The sequence below is a fragment of the Neomonachus schauinslandi genome, chromosome 9 (genome assembly GCF_002201575.2).
Source record: "Neomonachus schauinslandi chromosome 9, ASM220157v2, whole genome shotgun sequence".
NCBI lineage: Eukaryota > Metazoa > Chordata > Mammalia > Carnivora > Phocidae > Neomonachus > Neomonachus schauinslandi.
Window position 1 is genome coordinate 88,307,783 of NC_058411.1, and position 27,797 is coordinate 88,335,579.

Consider the following 27,797-nt stretch of genomic DNA (forward strand, 5'->3'; position numbering starts at 1 on the left):
ATGCAGACCGAAGGGGGCCAACGGTGGGCAAGAAGGGCTCTGCTCCTCGGCATCCTCTGCACTACCGCACGCTTGCCTCCCCCAGGCGCCTCCCTGCCCCAGCGTCTCCCAAGGGCCACAGGTAGGTGGACACTGGGGTCAGCCGTCCCTGCCGCTGATGCCACGTATGGATGAAGGGGCAAAGGGAGAGGAAAATTCTCCCTTGACTCACTTCGGCTTATGCTTCCTCCTCTGACTATTAGCATTTGGAAGAATATCAAACACTTTTGATCCCTCATAAGTTCTCAAAGATAGTTCAGAAAGAATTCACAGACTTCATGAAGCAGGCGAGTCTCCAGTTTTTTACTGTTGGAGACTTATCATGAAAAAAAAATCTTTCATTTTAGAAATTCTCTCTGCAACAGTGGAGGATTCTTCGTAGGCCTGTGGGCAGCTTGGGCTCTGAAATGGGAAAATGAAATTGTACAGATATTAGGAATCTTTCTCATCAGAGATATAGTTTCTCTTTGAGAAGGAAGAGGGGTTCAGAATTCCCTTTTAGAAATAAAGGAGACAAGGAAGAGTGATTTCATGATTTTTTTTTTTTAATTTTTTCACTATCATCAGCTTATTTCATTAAAGCTCCTCTTTCAGGCCCCAAAGTTTTTTTTTTTTTTTAAAGCTCTACAAGGCTCTACATCATATTCAAAAGTGCTTTATACATTTTCACCAGGGTTCTTAAAATTCTGCCCAGTTACTGCACACGTGGAGTTTTCTTAAGGAATCTCTTTTTGTGGGCTTGGAACCAGCTACACCAGCATACTTCAGATTTTCACCTTCTTTTCCTTACCAGGAAATAGCACCCAATGTGTTTCGTCTCCATCACTGGAATTTCCTGAAGGGTTTTTCACGAAACAGGAGCGCTGGGATGGAGGCATTGTCCTCTACTTCCTAATTATCCTTTACATGTTCATGGCCGTGTCTATTGTCTGTGACGAGTACTTCCTACCCTCCCTGGAGATCATCAGTGAATGTAAGTGGCTGGAAATCTCCCCTATAAGCTTCCGAAATAGTGGTGTCCCATGTATGTGGCTGTCTTTAAAACAGCTCAGCAAACAATTCTGTCCATCTCAGCTGGTTGCCGAGCACAGACTTCTGTGTTGCGGGGCCCTACCTTAAGGAACTGGCCTGCGTGTTGTTTTTTCTTGGTAGTTCATGGGCAGCAGGGCATCTTTAAATTAGTACCCAGCAATTATTATTACAAAGACTATCTCCAGAAACTCTTTGGCTACGATACGGCTGGCAGCTTGTTAGTAAACTGTTCCAAGTTTTCGCATATATGCACTTGGTATGTACTCCTAAGACAAGGCACTCCTAATGCTTGCCATTTTATACTTTAAAAAACTTTCTTTCAGTTTTATTCTAAAATTGTAATTTTTTTAAAGGTAGATGGATGGTAAACAAATGACATTAAGGACTATTCTCTTCCCACCACCCCCTTCCTTTTTCAGCCTTATTCTAGTAAGGAAACTAACTGATGTTTATGAACCAAAAATAAATAATAAGTCCTGCATCCTATGTAAAGTGACCTCAGGCATCAGATAATCGTAAATTCAGTTATTAAACATGAAGCTCAGTTACTGGTTTCCGAAAATAAGATCGGCCAGGCCAAGCCTCCCTCTTCCATCCCCTCAGCCATGTATATCACCCAGAACCCTGAGCAAAGGCCTTTCGTTGGTATCCCAGTCCCTTAAAGTCGGGATATCAATGATGATTCATGCCCTATACAACAAAAGTGCCCGCAGAAGTTCCCAGTCTGTCTCCAGCTTGGCTAGTTCAGTTGGTTGAACGTGCTCACCTCAGAGAATGTCAGAGTTAAGGGTTAGGTTTCCAACTGCATGCTCACAGGATTGCGCAGAAACCGCATCCTCTCCTCCCACCACACCCACACCCACACCAACACACACTGCTAGCATTTCTTCCCAGAGGGAGAGAGCTAGAACATTAACTCTCCCTTTGCCATGCAGGCCCCTGGCCCCGCTGAAATGCTCCTGATTTTCTCTCCTGTTCACTGCACCATCGCAGTATCCTTAAGACCTACAGCAGGACCTGGCAAAAACACAGAGGTTCTCAGCACGTATTTGTTTAAAGAAAAAAATTCATAGAACAGGTCAGCATAAGTTTTTTATAATTATTATGATTTAACTCAAGTAGGTATAAACATAGTCATTTTTATATTGGCATTCCACTTTACAACAGCATTAATATTTTTCTATAATACCGACTAAATTACTTTAACATAGTGTTTTTACCTAGATTGATAAAATGCAAGAAAAAAGTAAAATCACCTACATCTTCATCACCCAGAGATCCCCACAGCATCTGGTTTATTTCCTTTCAGGGTTTTAGGGCTTGCTATAGATACAGTTTGAGGTTTTTTTCTTCTTCCTCATATAATATTTTATTCTGCACATTTTCCCATATTATTAAATACTCTTCAAAAACATGATTTTTAATGGTAGCATGATTTTGTAAATGATGTAAGTACCTAACACTGTGTTTTATACATAGTAAATACCCAGTTGAAATGTATCATAATTTTTAAAATTATTAATCTCTTTGGACTTTTTTTTATTTTTTATTCCAAGCAATGTTGTGCCCATACTTGCATAAAACCTTTGCAAACTTCTCTGATCATTTTTTGATAAAGATGCACTTCACAAAGGGTGTGCCAACTTAAACCTCCAGAATGTGGGATAGCTTCCATTCCAGAAAACCATGAATAATAACATAATATTTTTGCTCATTTCTTTAAAATGGAACTTCATTTTATAAAATGTGTATTTATCTTATTATTTGTGAGGTTGAACATTTCATTTTATTGAAATTTGTGGTTTTGCTTTTGTGCTTTTTTTGCCCATGTTCTGACAGGAGGGGATTTGTCTTTTTCTTATTGATTCCCAAGACTTCTTTTTTCTCATATAAGGATATTAACCCTTTTCCTAATATAATTTTTATATCATATGCTTTTTCATAGTTTGCTGTTTGCTTTTGTATTTTGTGTGTTTATCACATTGAAGTTTACATATTTTTAAGTGAATTTATAAATATTTTCTTTTATGATTCTCCTTTTGGTTTTATACTTAGAAAGACATTTATCCCCAGGTCAGAAAAATTGTCATATTTTCTTTTACTTGTAGTTTCTCTCTTTTTTTTTTTTTACATTTCTTTCTTTCACTAAGAATTTGTTTTACTATAGGATGCAATGCTATTTTTTCAGAAAGTTGATCAATTTTCACATACTAAATTCTTTCATCTATGTGTATGTACATCCACTTCTATACTCTTTACTGTTGTAATAATTATTTGTTCACCCTAGTGCCAGGACTGAACCTTTAGTTAGAAAACCTACATAGATCATGTTAATTATATTAAACTAAGAAATTTTATTTTATTTTTATTTATCTTATTTTTTTAAGATTTATTTATGTTAGAGAGAGAGAGAAAGAGGAAGTGCTCGAGCAGGAGAGGGGCAGAGGGAGAGGGAGAGAGAGAATCCCAAGCAGACCCCATGCTGAGCTCAGAGCCTGACTCAGAGCTCTATCTCATGACCCTGAGACCATGACCTGAGCCCCTGGGGTGCCTGGGTAGTTCAGTCAGTTAAGCAGGCGGACTCTTGGTTTCAGCTTAGGTCATGGTCTCAGGGTTGTGAGATCGAGTCCCCCAACAGGCTCCAAGCTCTGCATGGAGTCTGCTTAAGTTTCTCTTTCCCTCTCCCTCCGCCTCTCAACCCCACCCCCTGCCTCAGGCTCACACATTCTCTCTCTCTTTCTCTAAGATAAATAAATAAACCTTTAAAAACAAAACAAAACAGAAACTAGGAAATTTTAAATTCAAGTTACTTTGTCCCACCTTGAAAATTTCTCGTCCTAGAAAATAGACAGTCAAAAAATGTTTTTGTTTTCACATTTCGAAACAATAACTTGACTAAAAGAATAAGTTCATCAAGAATCTTGTTTATAAAAAAATTGTCTTGGGTGTAAATAAATAACTTTTCTAGGCCTGCAGCAGAAACTGCATTAAAATTTAGATTGCTACTTCAAAATAATCTAATCAATGATTAGATTACTAGTTTATTATAAAAGGATATCACTCAGGAACAGCCAGAGGGAAGAGATGCATGGGGCAAGGTACGAGGAAAGGGAGCAGAGCTTCCATGCCCTCTGCAGACACATCACTCTCCCAGCTCTCCAAATCCCATCTTTTTGTTTTTTGCTTGGGGAGGCTTCATCACCTAAGCATTATTGATTACGTCATTGACCACTGGCAACTGATTCAGCCTCCAACCGTTCTCCTTTTTCCTTTCTCTGGAGGCCAGGGGGTGGGACTAAAAGTTCCCACCCTCTAATCACATGATTTTTTTCCTTGGCAACCAGCAGCCATGCTCAGATGGTGTCCAAAATATACCTCATTAACATAACAAAAGGCACCTTTATCACTCTCTGTACTTAGGAATTTCCCAGGCTTTTGGGAGCTGTGAGCCAGAAACCATGGACGAAAACCAAATATATATTTTTTATAAACCACAGTATCACAGCCCACTTCCTGGTCTTCACACACATATCCCCCTTATGGCAAAACAATCATGGCAGTCCAAAGATACTGGCCTATTACTAGACTCTCATTCAGTCGTTGGTAACTACCCAGTCCATTGTGCTGGTCTAGATCGCAGGCAGCAATACCAGCAAGCGCCTCTCCCTCAGCCCATTCCAGATCAGACAGTGAAGGCCACACTAGGTGCACAACTAGTGAGCTATTTTTACCAGAAGCAATAGAGCTGAATTCACTACTAATCCCAACTTGACAGAGGGGGTGAAGGTACACCCTAGCCCACCAGGCTCTCAGGAATTGTGGCAGAAAGGTTAAAGACATGGTCAGTTTCTGGCTTAGCCATTCTCCCTGCTTCCAGACCTTGTAGCTGCAGCCTTGGTCCTGGGACCCCTGCATCTAGCGGGGGGGTGGGGGGGGTGGGAAACAAAACAGAAGTTGAGGCAATGTGAGGGAGAAAGAATACCAACAGCTTCCCCTCCCACTCTTGCCCAGATCCACCAGAAAATAGGAAGCTACCGAGTGGGGCCACCCCTTCAGGACTCCGCATGTGGAGGGTGAGCAAACACTCATGATGGCTGGTGAGCCAGCTCTCCGTGCCTTTTTCTTCCCCCATTTTCAATAACCAGTGTTTCAATCGCCTACTCCAATTCTCTATCAAACTTATCTCTCTGCCCATAGGCAGCAAAATGTGCTCCTTGGTCTGAAGAAATGGTCAGTAATCCAAATCCGTGCACTTATCTTCTGCAGCTATTCTTTTATAGTATTTGAGCATTTGCCATCTAATACCAGAGAAGCAAAGCCCAGTCCAGAGGCAGTGAATACTCCTGTCAGGACCCATTTGTAGCCCCCGAAGGCTACCAGCATCAGTCTCACTTGCCAGCTATGTTCAGGACCTTCCCACCAGGGAATCTGCCACATAGCCCTCTGCGGTCTCCGTCTCTCTTGATAGCAGGTAGAACAGCTCTTATTGGCATTCTGTGCTTCAGAGGGTGCACAAAGAATGTGTCTGGATTCAGCCCATCTTTGCACTGCTGCAGACCCCCCTGTCTACTCATTTCATGGACCCAGGCTGCCATCTCAAAGGAGCACACTGGGATATCTACTTATTTCATTCACCTTCCAAACTTGGAAGAGCATTCTTCTTATATGCTTCTACTTTAACGCACCTTTCAAATTTTCATAGTGATTTCCACAGGGTTATGTCTTATATGGGCACATCTTTAGTACCCAGGTTTCTATTGTCTTTCTAATCTGACCGTATCACCAGGCCATTGGCCACTGCCCTGGAAACTACTCTTCTCCACCCACTGCCCAATTTATCCACTCTTGCACATAAGGTCCTCAGTGAGGGATCGACCCAAAGGACCCTGTCCCCTCTGTCAACCTTAAATTTGATTCATCTGCCTAACCACTGCCCCAAGTGGTTGCTGGTCCATTTCTTCATAGTGATCTCTACCTTCCAGTCTTTAAAATTTCTCCAGACAGGGGTAAATAGAGCGGATGTGTTTGGGGTCCTTTAATGTTGGGTCACCAATAGTGGGTCCCACACGTCCACCGACCTTAGGTAACGCTGCATCAATTTCTGCTTTATTCATCCCATTGCCTAATAACCATAAAGATTTCCACCCTACTGGGACAAGTCCCACCACTTTTCCTTGATTCCTTTGTTTTGCCCCTTTCAATATTTGCTTTGTTAATGTATTTCTTAATAATCTTCTAGAAATTTTCATTCACCTTCTTGGAGACAATCCCTTGACTCTCCCCTTGGCCTCTTCCCATTTTCTTATTAATTAACCTAATGTTTTTATTAGCATCTGTAAGACCCAGGAGGGGAAGGAAGCTCAGCACATTTGATAAAGATTCCCTGTTTTTCCATTTTGCAACAATAAGGTTATATGGGGTGCTCATGAGGGCCCCCTTAACCACAACATTTATCATGACATGGGTAATGGACGTATTCAGTGGGTGAATATCCTAATCTTCATAAAGCCAATCCCACATGGCTTACATATAAAGCATTATCAACGGCTTCATCTGGGATGTTCCACTTGTTATTTATAGGGAAAATTGGGCATATAGCCATCTGTAATTTTTCCATAGTGAGCTAGCTGTATGTCCCATTATCAACCCAAACATGCTCTTTCACTCTGCAGCATTCAAAACGAGACACAGCCTCCAAATCACCCTCACAATTGATCCCCTCAGGAAAGGTTCCTCGGGAAGCTGCTGATACCAATCCACAAAATGAAACAGTTCTTTCACACTATACCCTCTGGTTTCAATGGTTTCTTGGTTTTGCTGTTCCTCCCTATTGATGACCTTCTTGGTAACCAAAGGTCTTAGAAGTACTTTCTGTTACCCCTGCATAGTTCTCCCCTTGCTGGGCAGCTCTGAGGCTAGCAGTCTATGCTCAGACTCACTGAAATCTGAGACATCAAGGTCTGATCAGGCATCCTCATTTACTTTTAGTTTAGCTTTTACAGTTAACAATAATCAAGGGGTAGAAAATTTTGCCTTTTTCTTATACTTTGCATTTCCTTATGCATCAAGTGAATCAACCACAGGACTTGGATCCATCTCTAAATTCCTGGTGGTAACTTTTACCTTTAGTAACTTTTACCTTTAGTAGCTGACCATAGCACAGCTGCTGCTCCATACCATGGGTGACCACATGGCCACCCAGAAATCAAAGGTTCCTCATCCCCTGTCCTTTCACCTTTTCTTTTCCCAAACCAAACGTTTCTGTGAGCCAGGGTCATTCTAGCAAATCCCACTTCACTGACACTAAACTAAATAGGTTCTGAGCCCAATTCCAATGTATATGCATGGGGGGGTCAGGGGACGGGGGTTCCCCACACCAGCAAAAGCAATGCTCAGACACTAGCAGGGTGTCCAAAGAATCAATTCAATTCTGACAGTATTTACCTGGAAATAGCATCAACTTTCACAGGTTAAGGGCTCAGGCCTATAAGACTGCTCTCCCACGCCCCACTTCAGATGCCAGTTGCAAGCCTGTGCTTCTGAATAACTAGCTATAGATTGGGGGTTCCAATAGACCCTTCCCTGGGTTTCAGACACCAGTCATAAGCCCAGGTTGTTACCCTAACTTCTGGCCAACTGGCTGTCTATCAGAGGTTCCCACAACCTCCTCCTTGGGTTCAATTAATTTGCTAGAGTGGCTCACAGAACACAGAGAAACATTTTACTTACTAGATTACTGGTTATGGGAAAAGATATATATATTTATATGTAAAATATATATAAATATAAATAAGTATAGTATAAATATAAATAAATATAATTTATATATATACATATATAAATATATAATTTATATATATAAATACATATATAATTATATTTTTATAAAATGACATAATAGCCAGATGGAAGAGATTCATGGGGCAAGGTATGAGGATAGGGCATGGAGCTTCCACTGTCCTTGCACCTCCACGTGTTCACCAAGCTAGGAGCTCTCCAGAAGGGTCCTTTTGGGTTTGATGGAAGCTTCATCACATAGGCATGATTGAATAAATCATTGACCACTGGCAACGGATTCAACCTTCAGTCCCTCTCTCCTTCCTAGAGGTCAGGGGTGAGACTGAAAGTTCTAACCGTCTAATTACAGGGTTAGTTCTTAGGTGGGGTCTGTTAACCTAACAAAAGATGCCTTCATCACTCTCAATACTTAGGAAATTCCAGGGGTTTAGGAAGCCTAAGTCAGTAACTGCAGTTGAAGACCAAATACATATGAGAAATATATTTTGGTCACCTGAATGACCAAATATATATTTCTTATAAATCACAATATCACATGTGTGATTGATGGATGCCCATGCTGCTGCTAAATCTTCAGCTGCTAGGAATTGACCCTGGTCTTGAGTACTGAAAATACCTGGCAACAAAATGAGATAGAAATAGTGCTGGCTAGATTCATTTTTTTAAGTGCCTATAAACTAATTCTGTCATTTCTCTGCTCAAGGTCTAGCATAGTCTCATCCAAATTAAGACATCAGCAATAAAAAACAAATTCCCTGGAATTTGTTTATAGCCACAGAAACTGGCTTCAGAGAAGTCTGCAAATGCTTCACATTTCCCCATAGTTCTTTGATGAGCATTGAGTTGTAATAATTCCCCCCATTTTGTCAACTAATAAGGATTAATAAAATCTTGAAAACAGTTTACTGAAGCATTCCACAATGTGCTGGAGTGTTATTATTTATTTATATATTTATTTATTAGCTATTTATCATAAAACAATTATAGAAGACCAAGCATTGTTCTAAATTAAACAGAGATGGTTTCATTTAGTCTTCACAAAAACCCTACCAAGTCAGGACTATAGATTGGCTTTACTGATAAGAAAACTAAAGCTCAGATGATGACTAATTACTTAAGATTACACAGCCTGGGGGCACCTGGGTGGCTCAGTTGGTTAAGTGTCTGACTCTTGGGTTTCAGGTCAGGTCATGATTTCATGGATTGTGGGATTGAGCCCCGAGTCAGGCTCCTCAATTAGCAAGGGAGGTCTGCTTGAAAGATTCTCTCCCTCTCCCCTCCCCCCGACCCCCATCCCCACCCCCCGCTTGTGCTCTCTCTCTAAATCTTTAAAAAAAAGACTACACAACCTGGACCCTGCAGAGCTTGCTCTCTCTAATGCCAACATCCAAGAATGTTCTCAATTGCTGTATGATATAATTTTACACGTCTTTGTTTGAGCTTAACTGCCATAATATGGTTGCTTCAGAAGAACCGTTCTATTTAAATAGCCTTAAGCGGTGCTTTCCTCCCAAGGGCACTGGAATTTTGACAAAAAAACAAAACAAAACAAAAAAACATCAAACACCCGTTGTTACTATGGAGGAAGTATGCTACAAAATAAACAGAATCTACTGAATTGCTTTAAAAAAAAAATCAGTTTAGACTTACAGCAACCTTTTGGAGGTTGTAAATGAATGTTATAAATACTTGCCCACAGTACAATAATTAGACTCTGAAGCCTAAGCATTTTGTCTAGGATGTCCATGAGCTCATAGAATGGTACTGCAGGACCTAATCATCATGTATGATGCAGTGATGCATGTAGGGTGCATGCTCTGAGTCCCAGCCTAGAACATGATGGGAGAATTGGCAGGACACTGGCCCACCCCAGCCCCATCACCCCATTACCCCCTCCTCAAGTCACAACGGTAGTTCGTTTGGTCAGCAGAAGGGTCTTTAGCAAGATGAAGACTAGAAGAGCCTCAGGGCTGGAGTCTCCGTGGAGAGGACGAGCAGGAGGTGGTAGAAGGTAGAGCCTCTTGCTGATACCCTGGCTGGGCCCTTTTTCTGTCTGTAACTATCTATGTTGATCTGGCAATTTCTTCTAGAGCCACCACCACCTGAGGCTTCTTCCAGCAAGGATCTCGGCTTTCTCCTTGACCTACTCATGATCACAGAAGTCACACAGACTCTCTCCCCACCGCATCATCAATACATACCTCTGTTAGACAACCTGAGACATTTTGCTGTCATCTTAACTGTGTAGCACTCATATGAGAAAATGCTGTTGCTATACCCTCTTCCTCTAATCCTATCTTCTTTCACATCCATTTAGGTTCTATAGGAAAGGAGGCTAATGATGATTCTTTGAACATAGAGGAATGAAGTGAAATTAATTCTACATCATAGAGGGAATAAAAATCACACTCTATGGGGCGCCTGGGTGGCTCAGTTGGTTAAGCGACTGCCTTCGGCTCAGGTCATGATCCTGGAGTCCCGGGATCGAGTCCCACATCGGGCTCCCGGCTCGGCGGAGAGCCTGCTTCTCCCTCTGACCCTATCCCCTCTCATGCTGTTTCTCTCTCTCTCTCTCTCTCAAATAAATAAATAAATAAAATCTTAAAAAAAAAAAAACAAAACACACTCTAGTTGTCCAGAGCATTTTACCTTTGGAGATAAGACCTAGTTTCTGAATTGGGAAATAGGATGAGGATTCAGGGGAAGGGGTTAGAAGGCATCATCAGAGGTGGAATATTATCTGAGATCAAAGGAGCTAGAGGTAATGGGGTAAAGAATAAACTTAAGGGAGCTCCCTTATCCCCACCAGCTGTGCTCCTCTAGACCCTAGACCCGTACTTGGTGGACACACTGCGGCATGTGGGTGACAGAGAAACGGAGACGGAGACAGCTCATAGAGCTCTGTGCCTATGTACAGGAGGAAATATAACTAAATTGCTTACACAACAACCTAGAACATAGTAAACATTCACTAAATATTCATTATTACATAAGAATAGACTACAAAGACTATAATCCTTTACTCAGCAAAGATGGAAGTGCAGAAGGTGAGTGATCAAAGTCAATATGAATATGTTTCGGGCAAATACCAAATCTAGGGAGCATCTGCTAGAGCCTGAACATGAAGTTTAAGGCAAATAAAAGCAAGTACTACCTTCACAAGCTAGGAAGTAAGTTTATGAAACCCACTCTTTGATCTAATAATCCATGTGACAACTTTAAATGATACCTCTTTGGAATATTCTGTTTAGAGTTCCTTTTACTTCTTTTACATTAAAATCCATACCATTTTATTCTATCTTTAGCAATCTTTTCTTGTTTAAAAAAAATCTTTAAAGTATATTTCATTAAAATATAAATTAATATTTTACATTTATATAAATTAAAAATATAATATAAACCATATTAACTGATAGCCCAAATAGGACTATTACCTCACATCTCTATAAGCAGTCCAATTTTAGAAACAACAGAAGTTCAGTATAAAGCCAAAATAAATCCTTTTTATGTATCCTTTTGATAGGTAATGGGGATCTCTTCAAGTTATTTAACCACTGTTTAGAGCAGCTTTCTTTACCTTTTTCCAAGCTAACTACATAGAAAACTGAGAACCCTTTAAGACTGGTCACTCAATACAGCCCAAAGTCTACCATAAGCTGGCTAAGACACGTTTCTTTTTAAATGTTACACCAATATACTACTCAGAAGCACTAATTCCTCCATCATGCTGATCCTTTGAGGTATGTTATGTCTTAAGTGAAAATGATCTTAATAACATGTTGGGGAAACATACTTAAATAAAATATTTAATTTTTGATTAAAAGTTTATTTTTATTCACTCTGCTTTGAACTAATGTTTGCCCATGTTCAATTTCAATGTTATGTCTCAGAAATAGACAATAAGAAAGAAATGAAAGTTTTAATTCCAGGTAGAATTGGTTCTAAATTGGTAAAATTGAAAGGGAGTTGAATAATTCCGTGAGTATGGCATTTGGATAGCCTACAGTTTCAGGGGATTGTTTGATTCTTAATCCTCATGAAATTTACAGAGGCAAAGCCTTCCCAAAGAACAAAGAGTCTAAGAATAGTGCTTCCTCCCTGACACAAGGGCACTCATCCTTCTCTCAAGAGCATTTTCATCCTCTTTGTTTTTCTTTTCCCTCTGATCTTCGTTGTGATTCCCTTGGATTGCATCTAAATCTACCCCAGGTATATGGATCTAAATAAGTACCCAGTCATCTGGGTATTACCTGGGTAGTCTGCAATTGCAGAAACAGGCAATAATAATAATAATAATAATAATAATAATAATAATAAAGCTGTGCATTAATCTCTTCACTTTACCTACATGGATAACTGAAAGAGTAGCTTTTTGTAGTAAAAAAGAGCTAGGTACCATCCCATCTCTGCAATTACTACCTATACGACCTTGGGCAAGTTATGGAGCCAAAACTGAGGTAATTTTGAGGTTTGGAGATAAAATGTCTTGTGCATGTATTATATGATAGGGTTAGGGCAGTTGGAAATTCACTATAATATTATAGGCATTAGACTGGGGGTTTGTGGGAGTCCTCTTAACTGGAATTACTTTAAAAGCATTATATTATATTATGTATTACATATATATTATAATATATATTATATAGGGTTTTAGAATTTATTCCATCTTGGCTCAGACAAAATATGAGATTAGTAACTATAAAGAACTCAAAATGTTTGTATTTATTGTTAAAAACATCACAGAATATATATATATTGTGTATTGAGAAGCTAGGCATTTATTCCAATAATGCTAAAGCTTTACTCAAAATTTTTCTAAAAATACATTTGAAATTAATGTCAGAACCAGTTTTGTAAATCATAAAAAACATCAGTTTGCTGTCACACTTCCTATTGGACCCAAAATAAAACTAGACAAGATGATTACCATCCTAGTCACGAGATTGGGTGTGAATGACCTTTGATTGGTTCCAAAACTCTAATCCATTTACAAAACATGAAAATTTGCTATCATTGGGGACCTTCTAAAATTGTGCCAGAGGATGCCAAATTACATATATATAGTTTATGCTTATAACTCTATTAAAATATGCATCATGAAAATGGCTGGAAATACATTAAAATGATAGCAGTGGTTAAAACACAATGGTAAACATGTAAGTGACTCTTCCCATTCTATATTTCCACTCTATCTCCTAAATTTTCAATAATGTAGGGGGTTTTAGTAAAATAAATTTATTTAACAATAAAAAATGGTATAGAGTCTAAAAGCATAGAATCCATATCCTACATTTTGATAAAAACTGATAAAATTAGAAGATACTTCAAAGATCGTGTCATCCAATGCTTCATTGTACAGATGGCAAAACACAAGGCTTGAGTGAATGACTTGTCTGAAGTCTCATATTAGGGCAGGGCCAGAATACAGGTCTCCATTTTAGTTTAAAGCTCTTCCTACTATATTATATTCCCAGAAGAGAGTTTTCAAAAACTGTTACAAGCTTTTCAACATGGCATCAGAGAAGAGAATATGCTTAAGAAAAAGCCTGATGAGTTTTGGTCTAAGTCGTGGTCCCCATGGACCACAGCTCATTATCATAAAGTTGCACTTTATATAAACAATGTAATGATATCTAAGCCTATAAAGAAAATTCACCTTGAACAGTTCTCCTATATCCTGAGGGAAATGTGATTATTCCTTTAGAGAAGTAAAGAGGAAAAAAGTAATAGCTCTGGGGGGAAAAAAACCAGAACAATTTATCTTTAATAATAAACTATAGCAGAGAGAAATGCTACCCAAAGGTCAGCGAAGACAAAGTCAGTCTATTCTAAAGTTCAAAGGTATAAACCATTTTACAAAATATTCTTAGAACCTTAAGATATAACTTGTTAAAATATCTTTGAAGCTTTATACATCCATCTTTATAGAATCTTTCCTTTCATAACTCAATTAGAGCCCAGTGAACAGCAACAAGCTTTATTGTTACTGCCTTTTGATAGTGGAAGTGTTCAGAAGGGCCACTTATTTTTCTACCTTGCAACAAACAGCTCAATAGATCACCTTTTCCCTCCTGAGACTGAACTTTTCTAATGAAACATTCTTCAGCTAGCATTAAGCAAAGATTGGTCATTCACTCTTCAGCTGCACCGAGTTTGGACATTTAGTTCAAAATAAAGCATATTGTTCTTATCAACTTCATCCACATATTATCAGGCCCTGATCTGATTAGAGAATTCATGATAATCCAATATCCCTCAATTGATACATCCTCTGAAATATGCTGGAAAACTTCCTAAGTACCCCTGACGCCTGGTAACTATTAGTTCTCCTAGGAAAGACTAGAATGGAGGCAGTTATATGCCCACGCCAAAAAACAGGGAATAAAATAACTCAGTTACCCATCATGTTATAATTGGCCTGCCTGAGTGCCATTTTTACATTGGGTTTCTGCAGTAAAATAGAAATAGCATTGGATTTAGAAACAACAGACTCAGGTTGTATGCCCTAACTCCTCACACTGAAGATCCTTACTATCCATGTACCTGAGTTACTTAACTCCCTGGACCTGTGTCTTCAACTGTAAAATGGAAATACCACCACTCATACCTGAGAATAATTGAGATGATTAAATTATGTACATGAAAGTGAGTTGTATACCATGAATGTAAGATATTACTTATGTCATTCCCAAAATGAAAAAAGTTATTCACAGAGTAATATGCCATCACAGGGATAGATGGATGGATGGATGGATGGATAGATAGATAGATAGATAGATAGATAGATAGATAGATAGATATAGATAGATAGATTGATAGATAGATACTCTAACCAGCAAAAGAAATGTTATGAAATACGTTCCACGAAACATTACTTCTCTCGCTTCATTCATCACTGCAACATGTTCACCAAGCAACATGACCAAAGGCAAATAGTGAGGGATCATTCCAACTCTCCTAAGAGGATTTTTCACAAGAGACACTTAACAGGTGGCAAAATGGCTCAGCCTACAGCTGGTCTCTGAGACCAAAAAACCCCATGATAAAAAAGATGACCAGGGCTGGTATCATTGACAGGAAGTATGTGGATGCCTACCCAAGCATTTCCCATATCTTTCAAAATAAAGGCTAAAATCCTTGCTAGGATTCACAAGTCTTACATGATCTGGCCACCTATTACCTTATCCCCTTCTGCCATCCCTTCACACTCTTTATTCCAGACACACCAGCCTTTTCCTCTTTCTTGAACACACAGGATAGCCTCCACCATGGAATCTTGGCACTCACTCCTGCCTAGAGCACTCTTACCCTAGATACAGGCACACCTCAGATGTTGCAGGTTTGGTTCCAGACCACCACAACAGAGCGAACACCACAATAAAGTGAGTGAAATCAATGTTTTGGTTTCCCAGTGCGTATAAAATTATGTTTATATTAGGTGTGCAATAGCATTATGACTAAAAAAATGTTCATACTTTCATTTTAAAATATTTTGCTAAAAAAAATGCTAACCATCATCTGAGCTTTCAGTGCATCATCTTTTTGCTGGTAGAGGGTCCTGCCTCAGCTTTGATGGCTGCTGACGGATTGGGATGGTGGTTGCTGAAGGTTGGGGTGGCTATGGCAATTTCTTAAAATAAGACAACAGTGACCTTTGCCACAATGATGGACTCTTCCTTTCATGACCAATTTCTCTGTAGCATGTGATGCTGTTTGGTAGCAGTTTACCCATACTAGAACTTCTTTCAAATTCAGAGTCCATCCTCTCAAACCCTGCTGCTTCTTTATCAACTAAGTTTATGCAATACTCTAAATCCTCTGTTTTCATTCTAACAGTCTTCACAGCATCTTCACCAGGAGTAGATTCCATCTCAAGAAACCACTTTCTTTGCTCATCCATAAGAAGCAACTCCTATCATCCTTTACAGTCTTATCCTGAGATTGTAGCAATTCAATCACGTCTTCAGGCTCCACTTCTCATTCTAGTTCTCTTGCTATTCCCACCACATCTGCAGTCACTGAAGAAGTCATCAAAGTCATCCATGAGGATTGGAATCAACTTCTTCCATAGTCCTGTTCTATTCTGTTGATATTTTGATCTCTTCCCATGAATCATGAATGTTCTTAATGACATCTAGAATGGCGAATCCTTTCCAGAAGGTTTTCAATTAACTTTGCTGAAATCCATCAGAGGAATCATTATCTATGGCAGCTATAGTCTTACAAAATATATTTCTTAAATAATAAGACTTGAAAGTTGAAATTATTTCCTGACCCATGGGGCTACAGAACGGATGCTGTGTTAGCATGAAAACAACAGTCATCTCGTATATCTCCATCAGAGCCCTTGGGTGACCAGGTGCATTGCCAATGAACAGATTTTGAAAGGAATCTTTTTTCTGAGCAGCAGGTCTTAACAGTGGACATAAAATATACAGTAAACCATGTTGTAAATAAATGTGCTGCCATCTAGGATTGCTAGAGCACAGGCAGAGTAGATTTAGCATCATTCTTAAGGGCCCTAGGATTTTCAGAATGGTCAATGAGCATTGACTTCAACTTCAAGTCACCAGCTGCATGAGCTCCTAACAAGAGAGTCAACCTGTTTTTGAAGTCTTGAGGCCGGGCTTTGACTTCTCTCTAGTTATGAAAGTCCTAGATGGCATCTTCCTCCAATAGAACACTGTTTTGTCTGCATGGAAAATCTGTTGTTTAGTGGAGCCACCTTCATTAATGAGCTAAATCTTCTGGATAACTTGCTGCAGCTTCTACATTAGCACTTGCAGCTTCACCTCGCTCTTTTATGACATGGAGGTGGCTTCTTTCCTTAAATCACATGAACCACCTCTGGTAGCCTCAAACTTTTCTTCTGCAGCTTCTTCAACTCTCTCAGCCTTCATAGAATTAGAGAGAGTTAGGGCTTTGTGGATTACACTTTGGCTTAAAGGAATGTTGTGTCTGGCTCAATCTTCTATTCAGACCACTGAAATTTCCTCCATCTCAGCAATAAGGTTGTTTTCACTTTCTTACCTTCTGTGTGTTCACTGGAGTAGCACTTCTAATTTCCTTCAAGAACTTTTCCTTTGCATTTACAACTTGGCTAGCTGTTTGACATAAGAGGCCTAACTTTTGGCGCATCTCTGCCTTCAACAAGCCTTCCTCACTAAGCTTAATCATTTCCAGCTTTTGATTTAAAGTGAGAGATGCGCAGCTCTTTCTTCCACTTGAACATTTAGATGCCATGGTAGGGTTATTCATTGGCCTAATTTCAGGAAATAGGGAGGCCTGAGGAGAGGGAGAGAAACAGCAGAATAACCAGTTGGTGGAGTGGTCACAACACAGAGTATTTATCAGTTAAATTCACTGTCTCGTACGAGTGCGGTTCATGGCAACCCCAAACAATTCCAATAGTAACATCAAAAATCTAACACAACACATATTTTGCTTATCTTGTCTGTTTCTTTTCATTAAAGTTCCACAAGAGCAGAAACATTTGTTTTTTCTGCTGTATTCTTAGCACTTAAAAAAGCATCCAGCATAGTAGGTACTCAGAAAAGTGTAACAAATTCAGTGAATAATAGCCAGGTGTCCAGTTATCAATAGCTGCTTAACCAATTACCCCAAAACTGGTGGTAAAACAACAATCACCGTATTACCACTCACAGCTTTGAGGGTTCACCAGGCTCGGCTGGTACCTCGGCTTGAGGTCTCTCATGCAGTGATAGTTAGATGGCTGGAATTATCTGACACCTTCCTCCCTTTCACATGTCTGGTGCCTAGGACGGGGAAATTCAAAATTTGGGGGGGCTGAAATAGTAAGGGTGCATCAGGCATCTCTATTTCTGTATGGGCTCTTCATGAGCTATCTCCAGTACAGGAGTTCAATGGAAGTCAGAGTTTTATGTGGTGGCTTAGGGCCCTAAAGCAAAGGTCCCTAGAGAGAGAACCATGAGGAAGTTTTGTCACCTTTTATGTCCCAGCCTCAGAAATATTCTGGCTCCACCACATTCTGTTAGTCAAAGCAGTCACAGGAGGACACATAAACTCTTTTGGGGTGGGGGGGAGGCAGGAAATGGAAAGGTTCTGGAAAATCACATGGATGCAAAAATCATAGCCATCTTTGTAAAATACAATCTGCCACACAAAGAATAAAAAAGCATGCTACTTTTTAGTGTACCAGTAAAGCCCGGTTGGGGATTTCTGATGCAACCTGTCTTGGCCTCCCCAAAGCAAGGTTTCAACATGGCTTTCTCTTCCTTTCCATAGTAGATGCCTTAGCTCTAAAATTGAAAGAGCCAAAAGTTTCTTAAGATTCTCATCCCAGCAATCACTGAAGATAATGGATTTGCACGCTTGTAAGTCTGGGGGATATACACAAACTATTTGAATAGTAGTATTTTCTTATATTTCCTATTCTAGAGCAAAGTCTTAATGGTTTTATGTTTTAAATCAATAGATTTTAATTATACAATAGTAAATCTTTTTGGTTCCTCGTTAACCAATTTCCTCTCATTTGTTTTGACAAGGTTGACATTGCTAATTTGTGAATAAGCTCCTTAATTCAGGTTCATTTACAGGTCCTAAAAACTACCAATATTCACTTTTTCCTCCTCTTTCAAATTGGATTATGACTCCTGAAAGACTTCACTTTCCCAACTCCTATTGAAGCACTGTTGACAGTGTCACTTTGGAGAACTTATGCTGTCACTATACACCTACAAGCCATACAGCTAGAAAGGAATCTTTTCTGGCTCCTACAAAATCCTGTATCTTGGCATTCACAATACCGAGTCACAGCATAGTTCCAGTAGTCCGTGGCCTTCTCTCCCTTTCTACCGAAACATTAAGTAATGAATTCATAGAGAAAGCAAGGCATTGGATTCCTCTAATTTTTTTAACCTGCATGTTTTATTTTTCCAGTTTAAGTCACCATCACTGCTTTTCTGTGAAGCTGTAGATTTGAATATTCAGGTATAGAGACATACCCTTTCATTTGCCACTTTAACAGAATTTCGTTTGTCTTCAGCCCTTGGATTGTCTCAGGATGTTGCAGGTGCAACTTTTATGGCAGCCGGTAGTTCAGCTCCTGAGTTAGTTACTGCTTTCCTGGGTAAATATTGCTCCTTATATTTTCTGCTTACTCAATGTGCTTTTCTCTTCTGTTCTTCAAGTCTAGTAACACTAACTTAGCAATTACCTCGCTCATAGGTGTATTTATCACAAAGGGAGATATCGGCATTAGCACCATCCTTGGATCTGCAATGTATAACCTCTTTGGCATCTGTGCAGCTTGTGGCTTGCTATCTAACGTGGTATGTAAGAAAACTTCATTCAACACATTTATTGTTTTGACAAACTATAAAAACTGTTTATAGTCTAGAACAAACAAGCACTAGTAATGTGTTCAATCAAATTTATTAATCAGTAGAAAAACATGTATTCCATTTAAAGTTAACCCACAAATAGCTCTTGGTCAAATTTATGAAAACCTAATAGGCTTTGAAACACAATTTTTCTTAAAATTCCTTGGTCTCTAAGCAAAATACAAAAGATAACAATATTTAGCTACAAACATACAATTTTCAGTATTACGCTAAGCATGTGCTTGAAGTTACAGTGTAATGGAAACAGTGAATTATCATTTTACAGGTCTCAACGCTATCATGTTGGCCCCTATTCAGAGACTGTGCAGCATATGCAATTAGTGTAGCTGCAGTTCTTGGCATAATATTTGACAACCAAGTTTACTGGTAAGCTTGAAATAATCACTACTCTTATGTAAAACACAATTAGAGAGAGGATTTTATGAAATTCCAATGGTTTGGCAATGTGTCTTTTTCAGAAATGTTATTTCAGTCACTGAGTTCTCAATTACCTGCACCATTTCCCCATATGCCTCTGAGCTAACTTCCTCATCACAGCTGCTGGTTGGGTTTTCCCTTCTTTGAAAGTTCTATAGTCATGTCAGTCTCCTTGTCTCACTAATCACTGGATATTACCAACCTTCCTTCACCCCACTGCCTGTTCAAAGTCTCCCCTTCTGTTGTCCATTAAAGACCCAACAGTTGGGTCTTTCATTTATTGGGTTGTTTACCTGGCCTTGGTTAGAAGTGGTCATGGTCACAAGACTGGAGAGAAATGATGGAGGAAGTAAATTTTAAAATCTTCAGATTCTTGAATGGAGCACTGGATGTTATGCACAAACAATGAATCATGGAACACTACATCAAAAACTAATGATGTAATGTACGGTGATTAACATAATAAAAAATAAAATCTTCAGATTCTTCTAACTTTTTCTCTGATGTTCATTTAGCAAGAGGAATTACAGCTTTCTTCCTCTAAGGATCAACAATATTTAGGTATTAACAATTGTTTGCTTTCTTTGTAACCTCCCAGTATCTTGCTGTTGCAAGAAAATTAAAGAGGGTGACTCAGTGGACAGCAAATAACTTTTTCAACTAATAAGAACCAGGTATCTATGAGGTGTTTAACACTATGCTAGGAATCATAAGGGATAGAGAGGAATGTACAATGCACAGCCACAGAGGTTGTGCATTGCACTATGCCAGAGGATACCAGAAAAATAGAAAACAATATAAATGGCACCTTCCTGGAGGACTACAACTTAGCAACCCTGCAAAATATCTGCTAATAAGAAACTTAAAATCTAGCAGGGAGAAAAATTTCTAAATGAATCTTCCTAAAATCTGGTCTATTTCCCAAAATTTTATTTATAAAATAAAAGGTAAATGACAAGTTCAAATTAATGATATTAGCTAATCATAACTCTTTAGGAAACCAAAGCATAGGGCAACAGTTCTCAGTGCCTAAGGTATAATTTTATTTTTAGGACTATCCTCATTTTCTTGCGAATACAAGTCAAATTCGGTTACATCAAAATTTAAAAAAAAAAAATCTCTGTAAACTGAAAAGTCCCAGTCAAAGTCTCATATATCTGAATATTTTACACAAAATTCTTATACCAGATTTGAATAGACACAGTTGAAATGAACTAACAGATAGTATATTTTTTTATAATTACTATATATTTTGGGGAATGGATGCTGCCAATGAACTGAGATGGAGAATGCCCATCACTATTCATTAACTTTTACTCTGAAAAATCTACAATTATTTTCAAAGCACTGTTTACGCCTACCGTTTATAAAGAATCTGTAAATGAAGACAATGAGTTTATAATTCTTGGTTTTATTTGAAATATAAAAAGGACTGTCAAGCTTTTATCAATAAATTTATAGTTAATGCTGTAACCAAGTTAGGACACATCTATAAAACCAAAATACACCAAGAAATGTTCTTTGCTTGTTCTATTGCTGGAAAATTATTAAGCAGATACTGCCCAAAAGCTATTAACCCTAAAAAAAAAACTTTTATTTTTAATTTTAAAACAAATTTCTTTAATTTATAGGTATGAAGGAACTTTGCTGCTTTTGATATATGGATTATATGTTTTGGTGCTGTGTTTTGACATTAAAATTAACCAATATATTATAAAGAAATTCAGTCCTTGCTGCACCTGTCTTGCTGAAGCTATGGAGGAGAGAAGTGAACAACAGCCACTGATGGGGTGGGAAGATGAGGGTCAGCCATTCATCCATCGGCAATCAAGAACTGACAGTGGGATATTTCATGAAGAGTCTGGCTACTCTCAGCTTCCTTTAAGTTTACACGATCTTAGTCAGGTTTCTGAAGGTAAGAAGCACATCATGCCCACTATTAAGTCTATTCACTAGAAAAACTTAATCTCATTTCAATTCAGCAATTACTATATACACTTATCTAAAAGATCCTGGGGAGAGTCAGAAATGATGAAGAGGTGGTCCCTATCCTTAAGAAGCTTCCAATGCTGTACGGAAAAAAAGAAAATAGCTAAAATATGAAGGTTTAAGTACTATAAAGAGAAAAGTGTAATTGTAGTTCCTAAATGGGACAGATTGTATAAAATTTGATGGCTACATAGAAAAGATTATCACAGAGAAGGGAGCATTTAAACTGAGCCTTATAGAATTAATCAGATTTTAGCTGATGACGTGATTTATGACCAATAAGTAACAGCTACAGCAGTCTATTATGTAAATGATGTAGAAGTAAGAGTAAAGTATACTCTATAAATTGATGCTAAGGAATTAATATTAGCAAAAGGCCTATTCAAGTATTAGCATACCTGGAGCACAGAATGTACACAGTAAGGAAGCAGAGAAAAGACAGATAGGAAAGAATAGGATAGGAAGTCTTAAATGCTAGTATACAAGTCTCTGCAGGTTTATGAAGCAGGGAAATTAGAGGATAAAAGAAATGGAGGTCTGTCAGAGGCTACTAAAACAGCTGATGTGCTTGGTAGATGCCTAGACAGAGTGAAGAAAAGTAGGAATAAAAAAGACAATGCAGAGGAAGCACCACCAAGACGAGGCAACAGAAGGACTATCTGGGGCCAGAAAAGGGAGCAGAGAAAATTCTGAGGCTTTGTTCGTGATTGATTGAGAAAATGTGAACACCACTTACAAAAAGTTGGAATTTAGGAAAAAGGGCTGGTGTGGGAAAAAAGAAAAGCTGAGTTTTAAACATGTCATCTGAAGCAGTAGCAAAACATTTAGATATTTAGAAGTCAAATTCATCTATGGCCAGAAATAAAAATTTATGTGTTAGTTTTTTACAAAGTGGTTGTATGAAACAGATTCTAAATTTATCTAAGTACATTAGGAAGGAAAGTTATTCTTCTACTACCTAAAAAAAATTTAAAACAAGACTTTTTCCCTTCTTACAAAAATTACAGTTTTTAGCCTTTCAAGTGCAAGTGGTATATATTGCCAAGTTAAATTTTATAACAAGAAATTCAAAAGAACCACTCTAAATTTTTTCATTACACTGAGATTATATCTCAAATTTACTTAGTGGCCCACTGGCTGAGGCTTGGCAAATTTTTTTCATGAGTTATTTTACTAGCGTTAGGTGTAATTTGATCCAATATATGGGTACATTCTTTTGTAAATGCCATGCAAATTTTGAATAATTTTGAAGTGAACGCTTATTTTTATCCAATATATTACTGTCTTCCATTAATTTAGTAAAACAAATGTATAAAGGAATATACTCAAGTTTTGTAAGTTACACTGTAGATCCCACGCTAGTTCCTATTTTCTTAAAGGTTCTTCCTAAGAACTGTAGTGAATTCCAAATCTGGGAAACTAATATAAGAAAAAAAAATGAAGCAAGCCTCCGAAATTCACTTACAATGAGAATTAGAATGGAATATTCAACTTCATAAAAAGATTATGCTGTAATTATTTTATACTTCTTAAGTATGCATTATCTGACATACAGGGCAGGCTAGAAACATCATCAATACTGGGGAACAAAGAGAGACAACTATAATAGCTATAAATAGGTAGAAGCCAGGTTAATCCCATAAGCAAAAAAAAGTTACTAAACACCATCCACATTGTAGAAAACCAAGAGAAGTCCAACTGACACTTCATAAACATTACATCTAATATATTTAGTGAATGAGCCAAGATATTTTGATGGATTTAAGGCCCCAAATCAAGAAACACTGACTATCACATTTTATACTGTCTGCCCTAAAGTCTCAATTAGTTTTTGCCAGCAATATCAGTAATGAGGTATTCAGATGTTTTAAACAGCCTCTTAAAAACTGATACAGCTAATTTATTTCAATATAGCTTTCTAAATGGACATTTCCAACTTAACTGGCCATTTGAGAAAACTCAAAATCATTTATTTTTTCCTCAACAGATCCACCAAGTGTTTTCAACATGCCTGAAGCAGACTTCAAAAGAATTTTTTGGGTACTATCCCTTCCTATTATTACCTTACTTTTTCTAACCACACCAGATTGTAGAAGAAAGTTTTGGAAAAATTATTTTGTGATAACATTTTTCATGTCAGCACTATGGATATCTGCATTTACATATATCCTGGTTTGGATGGTCACAATAACTGGTATGTATCTTTAGTATAAGAGCACAATTTAAAAAGAAAATAATCAGTTTTATTGAAGAACAAACTGCATATATTCACTAAAAGTAGTCTAGCTACGGAGGAAATTTTTCTTTCAGCAAAGACCAAAGAGAAGCGCTACTTACAAAAAGATTAAATATTAATATACCAACAAGATCATTCAGGGTTTGTAAGTTGCATATTACATATCAACTATATTCTCAATATTATACAGCCCAGAGTTACAAGTCATGGGATCTTCTTATAAACGAAATCAAATACACAGGATTTCTTCCTATTGCTCTAATAATTAAATCACATCGTATGGGGTCCACAATAATACTTTTTATATTGAAATCCATTCCATAATGAAAAATATAGCAAGAGGCCAGCATTTTAAGAAAACAATGTATGCTCACTGTTTAACTGGATTGCATTTCATTTTGCTTTTTAATATGGACATATAAACAAACTATGAAATGGGTGAAAAGGGCATAAAATAAAATTTCAATTTAGGTCTCTACTACCTTCATGATTAAAATTTAAATATTACTGCTTGGCCATAATCAGCTCTAGTCCCACAGGACTCCAGGAGGAAAAACTGAATACAAACATAGGAAAAAAAAAACAAAAACAAGAATTTCTCTCAAAAAGGTTAACCTGAATGGACACATCAGAGGTGATCAGAGGTGAGCAAACTATGGCCTGTGTGACCAAATGACCAGGTCTCCTGTTATCGCTAGTGAAGTTTTACTGAACATAATCATGCCCGTTCATGTAATTCATTTATATGTTATCTACGGATGCTTTCACACTACAGTGGCCGAGGTGAATATCTGCAACAGAAACCATATAAGCCTGCATAGCCTAAAGTAATTACTACTTGGCCCTTTACAAAAAAAAGGTTGCTGACCCCTGACTTTTCACAAATTAACATGTGACTTAGAATAGCATACTAGCAAGAAAGCAGAATATTCTTTTTAATGAGAAAGATGAAGAAGTCCAATTAGCTTGCATATTAAATCTCTCTAAATTTTCTCAGCCAGAATATATTTCACAATAGGAAATCAGGAAAAGAACAAAATCAAGTAATAGATCATAGACTAGCCCCCAAGATGATAAATACTACTAGTGTTATTTATGTACACATGAACTCTGGCAAACCAGTAACAAAAATTAACAACCAATTACAATTCCAATATCAATATATAAAGCATGCAATAAACAGCTAAAGTTCTTTTAATTGACATCTTAAGAAAAAAAAAGAAGATTCTAAAGTAAATTTTCAATCACAACATTAAAAGAGCAGTTACATGTACTTTTTTTTTAACTTCCCTCTGATTGTTTCCCAGAATGAACATATTTCTGAAAAAGTTGAACTGATACCAAATTTAACAGAACAGGACCATAATGTTAGGAAGACTCAAGTAGAACCCTATTTTTGTTTTCCTGTGTTTAAGATAGATCACCAAAGTACGACTTAAAAAATGTGTACCATATTAACACATTTACAGGTTAAAAATAGCTATAAACAGTTTGCTTAATTCTGACCACTTTAAGAAAATAGTTTGAAAGGCAGAAAATGACCAATCTCAGCATATATTAAGCAACAGCCTTGATGAGATAACAGTGAATATCTAAACCTTCTGTAAGCATACCAGGTAGGGGAATTACTCCTTAGTAGAATTCTATTAAATATCTTTAGATATCTGTCATTAAAAATTTGTGCTACCTGGGCTAACCAATTTACCAATCTTATCCAAATATTTTGCTAGGTAAAATCTAAGTACATATTGGTTGTAAAATCTAAATGTGCCTATTTTCTTTTTGTTCAGGAAGGAAATATCTGAAGTAACTGCAGAGAATGGTCATTGAATCTATAAGATTTGCAACTTGAAGTATCTCTGTTTATTACAGGGGAGACATTAGAAATTCCAGATACAGTAATGGGCCTTACTTTATTAGCAGCAGGAACAAGTCTGCCAGACACGATTGCAAGTGTACTGGTTGCAAGAAAAGGTAAGAGCTAGGTCCCTCAAGCTGCAATGCCCATTCTTCAAGCCTGGCTGAAATACACTGAGCAAAGGTACCTTTAAAAATATTTATTTCCTCAGTTAACATACTTTGAAGAAAAAAAAGAGTGACTCAAAAAGAAGGATTTACTTTTAATAGCAGAGTAATTTCACTAAATCTAATCCCCCAAATAATATTTATCTAAAATGTGCATCAAATTGTAATTAACCGTATTAAATTAGAATGAAAGCAACAAAGTAATCTACAGACCTTATTGAAAAATGGTTTAATAAATAAATTATTATTAAATAAATGTTAAGACTTTAAATACTAACCCGCCCAAATTAAAAAATACAAATTCAGTAAGACTTTTGCCCTAATATAACAATTTTCCAAAACCAACAAATAAAAAAACTTTCCAGTGTTTTTTTTATGAAGCTTATTAATAAAATACAGTATTGGTGTGCACATTTTAACAACATGCTTTTTTTTTGCAGGCAAAGGAGATATGGCTATGTCTAACATCGTGGGATCCAATGTGTTTGATATGCTGTGCCTAGGTGTCCCATGGTTTATTAAAACTGCATTTATAAATGCATCAGCTCCTATAGAAGTGAACAGTAGAGGACTAACTTACATAACCATCGCTCTCAACATTTCGATTATTTTTCTTTTTTCAGCAGTTCACTTCAATGGCTGGAAACTAGACAGAAAGCTGGGAGTAGTCTGCCTGTTATTATACTTGGGGATTGCCACATTATCAGTTCTATATGAACTTGGAATCATTGGAAATAATAAAATAAGGGGCTGTGGAGGTTAATATTAATAGTGTTATGTGGAAAATGTGAATGATGGGAGAGGGAAGAGAAGGAAAACTCCATTTCTTCATTTAAGTGAAATAAAAAATACCCTGAACTTTAGAATCTAAAACTTACTTACAATAATGCTTCATCACCAAAGAAAAGTAATTTAAAACCAGCCAAAATCACATCCTAATTTGTCTGAGCCCTTTCTTTTCAAGGACAATTACATATATAAAACGTAAGTTTTGAAAAAATCATCTATGTTTTACCTTACAGTAAGCTGATAAAAGCTGAGGAAACTTGAACAAACAAATCCCACTATGTAGTACTGAAAGTAACAACAAGAAAATGGCTTATTTCATTAAAAACAGTATAACCATTCATTTAAACTGAATGACCGACTTGCTGTCTTTAAAAACCCAAACTTGAGATTAACAAAAATCACAGTATATTTAACACTATACTGTTAAAAGCTGGTGGGAGTTTTAAAAGTTCATTTTTACAGCTTTTGTAAGCATACAGTATTACTAAAAAAATGACTTTTTACTAGGAGATTCAGCAAAACAGATGTAAGAATGTTCCAACCGTGGTTTAAAATTATGCATTACGATCCAAGCGAACATCGATTTCTCTGCCACTGATTTTTATGCCATTCATTATTCTGCAGGCTTTTTCAGCTGATTCTGGGGAGTCAAATCTGACCGTTCCACAGCCTTTTGACTTTCCGTTCTCCATTTTTATTTCGGCAAACATTACATGACCTGTAAAAGAAAAATTATAGAATTACTAGTCAGTTTAAATGGGCTTCATTTCACTGCACAGGTCTGAAATTCCTCATAGCCAATGAAATGATAAATAACTGGCTAAAAATATTAATGATTTTAAAATAACATCATATAAACATTATTCTCAACGTTTTATATTCTGACTATAATGCAATTCATATAAAGTAACAAAATACATGTTAAAATACACAAAATAGGAATCAAAATAAACTTGCTTCTATTTCTATTTTATCAAAATAGAAAAATAAAAAATTTATTCCTTATGTTAAATTCTTAGTTTCTGGGGCCACCTGGGTGGCTTAGCTGGTTAAGCATCTGCCTTCAGCTCAGGTCATGATCCCGGGGC

General features: G+C 37.4%; 2 protein-coding genes across 3 annotated transcripts in view; one reads left to right on the forward strand and one right to left on the reverse strand.

Moving 5' to 3' along the window:
• On the forward strand, positions 1-26,788 carry SLC24A5 (solute carrier family 24 member 5). The gene is made up of 9 exons (XM_021693907.2): positions 1-121; positions 833-1,012; positions 18,896-18,979; positions 19,078-19,181; positions 19,519-19,619; positions 21,302-21,585; positions 23,647-23,853; positions 25,768-25,869; positions 26,361-26,788. The coding sequence occupies exons 1-9, from the start codon at positions 1-3 to the stop codon at positions 26,681-26,683; spliced, it is 1,506 nt and encodes a 501-aa protein (XP_021549582.1). The 3' UTR covers positions 26,684-26,788.
• A 468-nt stretch (positions 26,789-27,256) lies between these two features.
• Positions 27,257-27,797, reverse strand: part of MYEF2 (myelin expression factor 2) — a 30,457-nt gene continuing 29,916 nt past the window's right edge. For both annotated transcript variants that reach the window (XM_021693906.1, XM_021693905.1), the window contains one exon: positions 27,257-27,427. In XM_021693906.1, the coding sequence (XP_021549581.1) occupies positions 27,264-27,427 (164 nt within the window). In that variant the 3' untranslated portion in view covers positions 27,257-27,263. The remainder of the gene's footprint in view (positions 27,428-27,797) is intronic.